This window comes from Centrocercus urophasianus, unplaced genomic scaffold, assembly GCF_019232065.1.
Source record: "Centrocercus urophasianus isolate 14NV4802_14NV808 unplaced genomic scaffold, USGS_Curo_1.0 seq_25, whole genome shotgun sequence".
Lineage (NCBI taxonomy): Eukaryota > Metazoa > Chordata > Aves > Galliformes > Phasianidae > Centrocercus > Centrocercus urophasianus.
In genome coordinates, this window is record NW_024884811.1 from 3914363 (window position 1) to 3926124 (window position 11762).

The window sequence follows — 11762 nt, forward strand, 5'->3', positions numbered from 1 at the left end:
GGTCCATCTCTTTCAGTACAGAGTTGATGCTATAATGGCTTGAAATTACTTCAGTTACAAGGTATTTCTGAAGTATTTATTAGCCCCTCACATTCCTTACATAGCTAACATTTAATGTGTACGTTGTTTCTTAATCTAAGCTTTTTTTTTTTTTAACCTTTTGTAGTTGATGTGAACTGGAAAAGCTTTTATTTTGGCTGAATGTGGAACACACAGATGTTTCAGAACATCCTTTATTTGATGCATCTTGCAGTTAGAGAGAGGTTAGTTTGCATAAAGAGAACCTCAGCAAATCAGCAGTAGTAACAGAGCTACAGTCAAATAAAGTGTGAAATGGACCCAGTGCTAATACATATAAAGAGGGTACTGAAAAACTTCTAGGCTTCCAGCTTCACCGACTCTAGAATGGAACGTGCTTCTTTATACTCTTCAGCTTCTTCCAACTCTTTTTCATTTTCCTGGAATTAAAAACAAAATTTTAAATACTTCAAAAATAACTGACATTAGAATGGATTTAGGGAGGAAATACTGAAACACACGGGGCATTGAAAACACCAGTTTTACACGATTCATAGCACAGGTAATTTCTTTTGTCCTATTTAAGGTGTGCTATAATAGCTGTCGTGTGAGAAGATCTGACTTATGTATACTTTCATTTTATTCTCTGAAATAAAAAAACAAGGAAAGTGCAACTGGAAGCAATAACAGCAAGACTCAGAACAAGAACACCATTAGAAAAAAAAACTTTAAAAGAGTTTGATAATTGAAAAAAACACAACTATACAGTTTATTTTAACAAAAGCTTTGAAGGTGTGCTAAGAAAATAAAACAATCCCTAAAAGACTTCCAAATTCTTAACAATAATAGTAACTCTCCACATTTCTAATTTTAAGTTTGTGTAGCATGCAGTATAGATCAACAGCATTGCTTCCGCATGCTGCTGAAGCCTAGACAAGCTAACAGGCAAGTTACAAGTTGAGTGACAGAAGGATCCTAAATCTTGCCACATCTTGGGCATGCTACTCAAGGACAAGATGCTTTAAGCTTTCCATTCAGATGGGATTTGCATTTTAGCCATCAAATATGTTTGAAGCTTAGTTTACAGTATGTATTTTAGCCTCACAGAAGCTTTTACCTGTGTGGTAGAATTCTTGGTTAAAACTCAGCTTTTAAATAAACAGAGTAATATCCAAGCCTAGTATATTTTTGGTCAGTCCATTTGTATATTATTTATTCCCAAAGATATTCGTATGTTAAAAACACCCACCACAATAACAAGTAGCTTAACCAGTACTCAGCAACAACTCAGCTGTTCTGTTTCTTGTGTGTAGCATAGTAAAAGCAGTAGACAAAATGTTCTGAATATTTCAGTTCACTACAGGACACGCTAGAAAGACTACGTAAAGCGAGTGAACTCTTTTTTCCAGTCATGCAACGAGCACAGGAACTTGAGAGTTCGTTCTAGCAGTTTAGTATTGAAGTGCATGTGGGGTATAAATCCAATTATAGACTGTCTCTAGTACACTAATACACAGAATTTTCACAGATGGAAGACCACGTCTACATAAGCAGATATCTCAGCTGGACTGCAGAGGTATGTTACAGGATGCCAGTCTTTGGACCTGCAAAAGGTAATTTTCAATCCAGTTCTGTTCTGATGCAATTGCACTGCAAACAAGCATGTTTATCCATTTCCAACAAACAACTCCAGCATTTACTGGGAGGTGGGTTTTGATGCTATACTTACTAGTAGTTGAGTGAGATCTGCATGTGCAATTTCTAATCTCCGCTGACAGTCTGGAATCATCATTCGAGACTCTTGTAAAATCTCAACCTGTGACAATTGGAAGCCAGTGAAATCAGAATGTACTTCACAGAGGAATGTTATTTTTAAAAATAACTCTTTACTCTGAAAAATCAGTAGCCAAATCATCATCCAGCATCACCCAGGAACTTCAGAAGAGTTGTACCTATTTTCTGAATAAAAGACATTCACTTAGCATAATTGCTTGAAACTCTGTTAATTTACAGGACAACATCACTTACTTTGTACTTAATTAAATATAAAGTACTAAGCAGAAAACAGTATTTACCATATTTTTCCCATACAAAAAAGTACAACCTTGTAAGCTTTCCATACAACATTTGTTAAAAAAGGCTATTTAAAACAAACTTTATCCTGCTGTCTTGAAGCAGCTTCATCCAAAATGGGATCAGCTGGTTATATAAATATCTCCTGCATCTTTTGGGTAATAAAGAAAAACAGTGTTCAGATAATACCACATAGAGATAATTACTGCATGAAAAAAGTTATTGAGTTATTGATCACATTGTGTGCACGCCGCAGGAGGCTCTGACTGAAAGACAAAGGTAAAGAAAAATGAAAAGCAAAGACCAGCAGGCTCATATTTTTGATGCTTATCATGCATAAAAAGTTATTACTTATCCTTGTGCTTCATTTTAGGAGAAAGATTATTCTCACCATGCACTTTGAACAAAATTACTAAACTGGCACCCCACTGAATCTGAACACCTAAAGAAAATAACTTCAGATTTATATAAGGGAACATTTATTTCATGGACCGTTTCTGGATCTAAAATCTAACCATTGAGAAGAAAGGATGTGCAGAGTTGTTCAGGAGAGTTTAATCTGTTTAGAAATAAAAACTGGTTAGTTAGATATTTAAATATGAACCCTCTTTCTGTGTTCCTGATAACCTGCAATATAAGGTGTTCGCATCAAATAGCTCATTACGTTCTATCATTCTTGTGCTCTGATTTCCCTCTTGCTGTACTGAAGGGAGTCAAAGGGAATACTGTCATCACATATTGGAATAAAAGCTATGGCTAAGAACGTTCTATGTGTACCAGAAGGCCTTTTGTTGTAAAACATAACCATCATGTACTTAAGTGTTATATGTTTAAGCTTTTTGTTCAATGATTTTTTTACAAAAACACTGTTTTTCACTGATTTTTATCAGTGTTTTTAACTTCCTTTCACAGAATTTAGGGCAAAATTCATAAAATCATAATGGTTGTAAAGACCACTAAGATCATCTAGTCCAACCACCATCAGCCCCTCACCATCACAGCACTAAACTATGCCACTCAGTGCAATACCTACCCTTTTCTTAAAGACCTCCAGGAACAGTGATTCCACCACCTCCTTGGGCAGCCTGTTCAATACCTCACCACTCTTCCTGAGAAAAAAAAAATTCCTAATGTCCAACCTGAACCTCCCCTGGCACAACTTACCTCTTGTTCTATTGCTAGTTACCCAGAAGAGGCTGACCTCCACCTTGCTACAACCTCCATATTTGTTAAAGCAAGGTAGGTGACAGACATTAGAGTTAAGCACCCACAAATCCTAATTCTCATTAATATTAGTTTCCTTCTAAGCATTCGTAGAGTCGCAATGGTTGGAAAAGATGTCTAAAAGCATTTAGTCCAACCAGGCACCTGCCATCAATGCTGCCTACTAAACCATGTCCATACATACATCTACGGTTTCCTCATCTCCAGGGACGAATACAGGTTTGGAGTGTATTAAAAATAAGATAAAACACTCTGCATATTACACTTGGAGCAGTAAACAAATAAAGGCTTGTAACTTCTGCAGAATTAAGTATGTCAAACTACATGAGATGATGACTTTTGCTTTGTGTATCACAAATTGGTTCTCTAAAAAATGCCTACAGGAGTTAGAATGTCCACAGGTGATTGGGGTGACATTGCTAACTTCTTGTGTACTTTAAAGCTGCTAGCTAATGTGAAAAGTAGTGATTTATTTTATACATGCCACTGAGTAAGCAATCTGAAGGAAAAACATACAAATTTAGAATCTGAGTGCTGTAGTCATGGTTGCTGTAAGAGAAGAACAGAACTACTCCAGTCATTCAGTTTAAAAAAGAATGACTGAGATCAAAAAGGCTACGTGAGTTTTATTTGCATTTGCCTGCAGTTAGGCAATAATATGAAATGGAAAAAAGATAAAGACTGGAGTTACATACAGTAGGTGCAGAGGGTTGGAGAATGGAGCAGAGATTCCCCATTCCTTGTGGAACCAAGATTAATTATCAAACTACTTATGAAACTTTGATAACTTCTGTACAAACCATTCTTTTTTCCCAGTAATACTGATTGTCCTTGATAAATGTTTTACTGTTGCAAACATATATAACAAAACAGAGTGAACAACTCAAATAATTAGATATGCCTAGGTTAAAGAAACAGTGTTTGCTAACAGTTATGAAAATTAAAGAACAGCTCTCTCTTCTCCCCCAGCACACTCTAAAAGCTTTCTGACTCAACTTTAAGAAATTTAAACTGTAAGTATGTCACAGAGGAAATTTTTACATGAAACTGATCTAACTGCAGATAGCCATAAACATCTTTAAGATTTCTGTGAATTACAGTACTAAACAGAGGTATCAAAAAATTGTAGTAACTGAAGTGCATTTAAATAAATTATTAAGGTAAAGCAATAAAGCACAAAAATGTACAGATAGAAGCAAATTGAATATGTTGTCAATAAGTGCACATAAGACCGGAAGAGTTACTGTGACTACATTGAGAATGATGTCCCAATTCCTTTAATAGTATTGAAAAAAACAGTTATATCTTTTCAAAGAACCACAGTTCCAATCCATTATTTTTCAGGACTGAGCTCATTTTGCTAAGGGAGCAGATGTTTGGCATCTTACAAAGGAAAGCAGTCTTCTCAGAAGTGACGGAGCTTTCTAACTGCTGGACTGTATGTAACCTATCTACTAAACACGATGTGGATTTTTCATTAATTGGATCAAATGTCAAAGAACTGACGTGCATAATGCAATATCAATAGCATTTAGTCTGTTTTCCATAAATTCCACATTGCAGTGACTCATAAAGCAGGACTAGAAACAGAAAAGCCAAAGAGATGCGAACACGCCAACCTATCATTTGATTGAGTGGAAGGGCACCATAACAAAAATCAGAAAAACATTTTACACATTCAAAATAAGTACTCAGGCCAAACATGACTCCATAGAAAAAAAACTGAGACTCTGAACACAAGCTGTGCTTTAGACATAAGCAGCTTTGATTTTAAGAGGTCCCGTAATAGAAGCTCAGTGGCAATATTTCAACTTACCTAGGCAGATCAGAACTATTTATGAGCACCAATACCAAGAATTCTGTAACAGGAAGCAGTTTTGCCCAGCCTAACTGACCAATACTGTATAATTGGGACAGGTTTTATAAGCTTCAAGGAGGTTCAAGCAGCTTTTGTTTTTCTTTTAAGCTGACCCACAACAAAATAAGAGATTTAGACATATGCAGATCCACAAACAGTTTGAAAACAAGAAAACTCCTGTGGGGCTGTCATTCCTTGATCTTAGAAGAGAGACAGTCTAATTAGCTATTAGGTCACAAGTTATGATGACAGTAATGCTTGGTATAAAAGGAGCGGTGTTCTAAACATACAAGGCTAAGAAAATCAAGAATGTGAATGACTAATATATAGATATATATGAATTATATGAACACATGAATATGCATGTGCACATGTTCATTTAAGTACTGCCTTACAATCATACAACCTTTGACTGTTGCACAAATGAAAACAAATAATAACATACAATGGGTTAGGTTGGAAGGGACTTCTGAAGGTCATCTAGACTAAATCCCCATTCAAGCACAGTGGCACAAAGAAGATCACAGGACCACCTGGACTTTTGAGTTTCTCCAAGGAGGAAACTCCACAATCTCTCTGGGCAATCTGTGCCAGAGTTCCATCACCTGCACAACACAGAATTACTCCCTGATGTTTACACAGAACCTCTTACGTTTCAGTTTGTGTCCCCTGCCATTTGTCCTGGCACTGAGCACTGCTGAAAAGTGCCTTGTTCTGTCTTCTTTGTATCTTTCCCTAATGTATTACAGACACTGGTGAGATCCTTCTAGACTTTCAGACTTTCAGCTCTCAGCTTCTTGTCACAGGAGAGGAGCTGCAGGCCCTCTACCATCTTGAAGTCACTTTATTGGACTCCCTCCAGCATGCTCATGCCTCTCTTGTAATAGGGGCCCAGAACTAGACACATCACACTGGGTGAACTGTGCCAGTGCACAGAAGAGGGGAGAGATCGCTTCCCTTAACCTGCTGGCAGTGTTTTGCGTAATGCAGCTGAAGATACTATTAATCTTCTTTGTGGGAAAGGTATTTTTTCTTAACTGTTTCAGGTAATAGTCTGCTTTCCTCTCAACACAGCAAGAAAAATACTGCTGTTTCCATTAATATGTGAGGAAAAGTGGTATTAGCAAGACTGTATGTACTCTGTCACGCAGATATTAAATTCTTTGTCAAGTCCATTAGATTTTTAATTCATCTGGAAATGACACTGCATGAGAAGTAATAGTTATCTTGCAGATCCAGATTAATTAAAAAAATGGAAATGTATTATCAGTAAAAATGCTCACAGATAATAAAAACTCCACAGATGACCTACAGTCCCACTGAGAGGAAACAAAAGTAGGTAATTCAGATATTTTGCATCTTCTCATGCCTTGATGTAAAAGCACTAGGTAGAAAAGGATGTTATTTGTGCACTGGACCAAACAGTAGTCACAGAAACACTGGAAACAGTTGGTTTCTAATATAAGTCACTGATAAGTGACAGCAGCATAAAGCTGCTTACAGATGAAGAAGAATAACAATACCCCGTACAGTACAACTGCATTACTTCCTACAGTCAGAAGCATTAATAACCTTTCACAGAAACTAAATTCAGGATATGAATTTAGAAGAATACTTTGGAAGTTATTTGATTTTTCCCCAAATTTTCATATAAAATACTTGAGCTCAGTTTATAATGTCTGTTTTCAATTTAGTACCTTATTAAGATACATAAAACTTCCTCCTTTTCTCTCATAACCTTTTTTTTCCCATAAAATACTGTTCTTTTATTACATTTTTTTTTCTGCCAATTTGAGTCACATAAATAGTTCTATTTTTGAATTTTTCATCCACATCTAGACAAAAAAAAAAAAAAAAAGTAATAAGAAGAGTGCTTTTTTTTTTTTTTTTTTTTTTTTGTTTTGTTTTGTTTTGTTTTTAATCAACTGTAATTAACAGGAAAGAAAGGACTTCCCTGCTCCATAATGCTAGAGATTCTTTCCTGAGATACGCAACATAGCTCTTGCCCCTGTTCTACAGAAGAACTGACACTGACACTTTGTTACAGTGCAGTCACATGCTGAAGTCTGCCCATGCCTTATGAACAGCATCACTCATTTCAAAGTAAAACTTTCAGTAGTCACTTCCAAGCTGTTAACCCTAATTTTACTGCACAGTTCTAAGAAAGCTAAGTGAGAATAGTTGTACATTAAAAGGTACACAAAGGATCAAGAATTTTAAGCATTCCTGCACGAAATATGGGTTTATCTGTCTAAGCATATGTGTTTCAGCTGATAAATCAGCTAAAATAGTACTTTAAGTTACACCTGCAGTCTCAAATGGTTGAATTCATTCCTATCTTCTCCCTTTAAGTTTCAAGAAAATCCTTACGAATAGTCAGCAAGAATTCACCAAAGGGAAATCGTTCTTAACCAACTTGCTCAGCTTCTTTGATAAAATCACCAGCCTGGTGGACTGGGAGTTGTATTTTCTACTTGGACTCAGCAGGGCCTTTGACACTGTCCCCCACAACACCCCAACAGAGAAGCTGTTGAAATATGGGCTGAATGTGCAGCCAGAGAGGCGGATCAAAAACTGGCTGAACAGCTGGACTTGAGAGGGTAGCAATCAGTGGTGTAAAGTCTAGCTGGAGGCCTTTAGTAATGAGCAGAGTACTTCAGGGGTGAATACTGGGTCCAGTCCTGTTTAAGATCTTCATTAATCTGGACATTGGGACAGAACACACCCTTGGTAAGTTGTAGACAATACTAGAAGACAGACAGATACCTGAGAAAGTTGTGTTACCATTCAGAGGGACCTTAACAGGCTCAAGAAATGGGCTGGCAGAAACGAAGTTCTACAAAGAGAAGTGCAGAGTCATGCAGGTAGGGAGGAACAACCCCAGGCACCAGGGCTTGTTGGGGGCCACCCAGACAGAATGATGCTCTGCAGAAAAAGACCTGGGGGTCCAAAGAGCAGTGCATCTTTGCCACTAAGAGGCTTACCGGTATCCAGGGCTGCCTCAGACTAACTGCTGCCAGCAGGTTGAGGGACATGATCCTTTGTGCTCTACTCAGCCACACCTGAAGTGCTGCATCCAATTCTGTGCTCCTCATTACAAGAGAGATGTGAAATTATTAGAGAGCCCAACAAAGGGCCACAAAAATGATGAATTGGAACGTGTATCCTACAAGCAGCAGCTGAGTGGGGGTGCTGGGACTGTTCAGCATAGAGAAGATTCTGAGGGGATCGTACCAGTGTCTGTAAAAATCTGAAAAGAGGGTACAAAGACGGAAGATCCAGGCTCTTTTCTGTGGTGCCCAATGGCAACGTAAGAGGCAATGGGCACAAACTGAAACATAAGAGGTAAACATCAGGAAGCACTTCTTTATTGTGCAGGTGATGGAGCAGTGAGTTTAGACCATATAATCTCTACAAGTCCATTCCACCCTTTCCATTCTGTGATACTGTGATCCCCCAAATACTACTTTTCTTTACTGAAACAAATACTATAACCATATTTGAAAGTAAATTCAGATTAAGAATTATTACCTAAAACCATTTCCTGAATATGTAACTTCAGAAGTACTGAAGAACTTCTCAAAATTCAAAATCCATCCAAAATATATCTTTTTTTGAGCAAACTCTCCTGATACGATACAATTTTGATTAGTGAATCAGATTTGACTCTAGTACAAGAGTACTCATTCTTTCTAGGCTTCCAGGTTCTTCATGACATAAAGACTTTCAGTCTGCAGTAGTGATATAATAGAACAGATACCATTGGAGGACTTGCATTAAAGTGAATCAGGCAATTGTGAATGAATTGAGACTGTTCACTCTGAAGTTTTCTGTACCACTCTCTGAGAATGCCTTCAAGTAGCATGTGACATTTCATTTCACAACAAAGATTTACAGACTTTGTTGGTTTTGACTTTGATGATTTCTTGCTTATCACTGAAGAAATATCATGGTATAGTCAAATAATTGTTAACACCAGCAGATCTTCAGGAAGACTTCCTTGGGATTCTCAGCCAGTGGTGAGGCAGAGACAGCTTAGATTTATAAATACAACATCTTCCAGAAATTCCATGCTTGTGTTTCTCTTCTGTATCATAGTGAAAACAAGACAAGACATATGCACATGGAGTGAAATCTGATTTTATCTCACTTTGTTCTAAAAGGACTTTCTCTTATCTTTTTTGTTGTTGTTTTTTATTTTTATATTTAATATTACATTATTCTAAGACAACTGGGAAAACAGGAGGTTTTGTAAGGTGAGGCTGGACTCATGTCAGGTGAAACCTGCTTACAGGTAAAAATAATTTTAATGTAGTTTCAGTTAAGAATTAAGAAAAACTATCTAGGAAATGCTTGAGAAAAGACATAGTTAAAATATTATAAAAAATATATAAAAAATAAATAAAATATAAAAAAAATATATAAAAAATTTATATAAAACAATTAAAGCCAGGAGTTATATAAGAATAATAAAATAAAATATTTGGTTAAAAGAATGTAAAGGTCGAAATAAATGTAGGCATGCCAAACTGCTGTAAAGAATGTAAGTGAATCCCCCAAACCCGAGCTTTCCCCTCACTGACAGGGAAACTTGGCAATCCTCTGTCTTCTGAAGGGGCAGGTACCAACTGTCTGACATCACTGTCCTTTGCAAGAAACCTTCTAAAAAAAAAAATCAGTTCATACTGTAATAATGACTCCAAATCACATTCTTGAGCACGTTAAAACTAAAGTGTGGATCCTGCTTATTAGTGCCTTCATAACAGTAGTAACTACTAGGAGCAGGTGCACACCTATTGCTCTCTCTTAGAGATCTGTGTTTTTTAAACAGTGATATTAGCATAGACCAGAATTGAAAGGTTTCTTTGTGTTAACAAGCCTTCTCACTTTACAGTAACATTTGCACTTATCACTAAGCACTTATGTTAGCTAAGTACATCCAGAACATTCATTTTCAGATTGCCAGTAGATCTGAGAAAGAGTCTGAGACAGCCTGATACACAGTGTTAGCAATGGCCTTTCTGATACCAAGTGCTAACCGATACACAATCTCCTTATAATTAAACAGTTTTGAAGGGCAGGAAGTTTTTTCTATAAATGTATGCTGTGACTTCTGTAATTGGCAGGTTTTAGTTTGGAGCAGCCTGGGAAGAAAAAAAAGTACAGGAGTTTCTTTTGTTTAAGACTCATTAAATCAAAGCAAAAAAGAATTGTACAAGTTTTAGTATGGTTTACCTGCTTTTTTATTCCATAGTCATCGCATGCTTCAGCTTTCATTTTTTCAATCTTCTCTTCTTGTTGTTTTGCTTCTTTTTCATACATAACTTTCTCTTTTGCCAATCTGCAATTACACCAAGTGATTGTGTCAGTGTGATTCCATCACAGCAAGAAGTTGCACTATTGATGGCAATATTCCTGTTACCCCAAAAGCTGCAGCCATGTAACATAATACATGACCTTATATGACAAAAAAGGTTCTTAATCACTGCAAAGAAGTGCATCTAGGAAATGCTGAACTTAACTATAACATATAATAATTCTTACAAAAATTATTCAAATAAAAATATTTTAAAATATTCTTTGTGGGCCTATCTATATATGTAGATCATTCCAAAAGTAAGCTTCCTATTTGTTTCCACAGAAACACGAACCAAGAGCACAATAAGACTATTTGATAGAGCAAACTCAGCTAGAAAACACTATTTTCAACAGTTACTACCATCTGCTATGCATTTTCATCAGTGATGAGCACAATGCACTCACAGAAATGTGTACCATTGGGCTCATACTTGGGAGCAGGATGCTTTTTGCATGAGCTTATATTCAAGAGTAATGTATGTTTTCTGCCCTTCTTATATTGCCAACAGAGATAAATGCAACATACAGCTATTTCCGTTTTGCTTTATCAGTACAGTTTGATGTTATTAAGCAAAAGCAAACCATGAATACCACTTAAACTGGCCAATGTAAAAACACGTGCAAGTCTTAAATGTGGATAAGCCACCAACAAAATTGGTGTCTTCAAAAATTAACTTTGAGAACAATAGTTGAAGTCCATTAGACTAATTTGAAATTCAGTTTTGGATTCAAAGTGAACATTTTCCACAGGCATAAGCAAATGATGAACAACAACAATAAAAAAATACTGAAGGTCGAAAGGGAAGATTAAGGTCTAAACTGATGCCCTGCAGTAATAGTAACATACTAATTCCATTATCAAGCTTAATTATTTGTTGTTATTGCAATTTTGTTCTTACATCTCCCACTTTGTTACATATGTTCATTAGGTATATATTGGATTATGTAATTCTAGAATTCACACCAAAACATCCTTCAGGATTGGGAGAACAACAAAGTAATGACCAGCTAATTCAGAACCAAAATGAACACCAGGATGCTACTACAAATCTGAAAGCATGGCAATGAAAATCTTTTGCCTAACAAGAGCAATCATCAGATCAGCCCAGAGTAGATAAGACTGTTTAAGAAGAACTTAATAGCCAAAAGAACATAATCAGATCCAGGAAGCAAAGAATGTATTATACAAATGAAAACAGAATAAATAAAGGTCTTGTAGAGAGCTTCATGG

At 36.4% G+C, this 11762-nt stretch overlaps 1 protein-coding gene across 1 annotated transcript in view; it reads right to left on the minus strand.

The window, feature by feature from the left end:
- Window positions 1-219: 219 nt before the first annotated feature.
- Window positions 220-11762, minus strand: part of TBCA (tubulin folding cofactor A) — a 32064-nt gene continuing 20521 nt past the window's right edge. The window contains exons 2-4 of the mRNA XM_042825887.1: window positions 10409-10514; window positions 1748-1834; window positions 220-458 (exon numbers count right to left, since the gene is read on the minus strand). Coding sequence (XP_042681821.1) covers window positions 378-458; window positions 1748-1834; window positions 10409-10514 — 274 coding nt within the window. The 3' untranslated portion in view covers window positions 220-377. The remainder of the gene's footprint in view (window positions 459-1747; window positions 1835-10408; window positions 10515-11762) is intronic.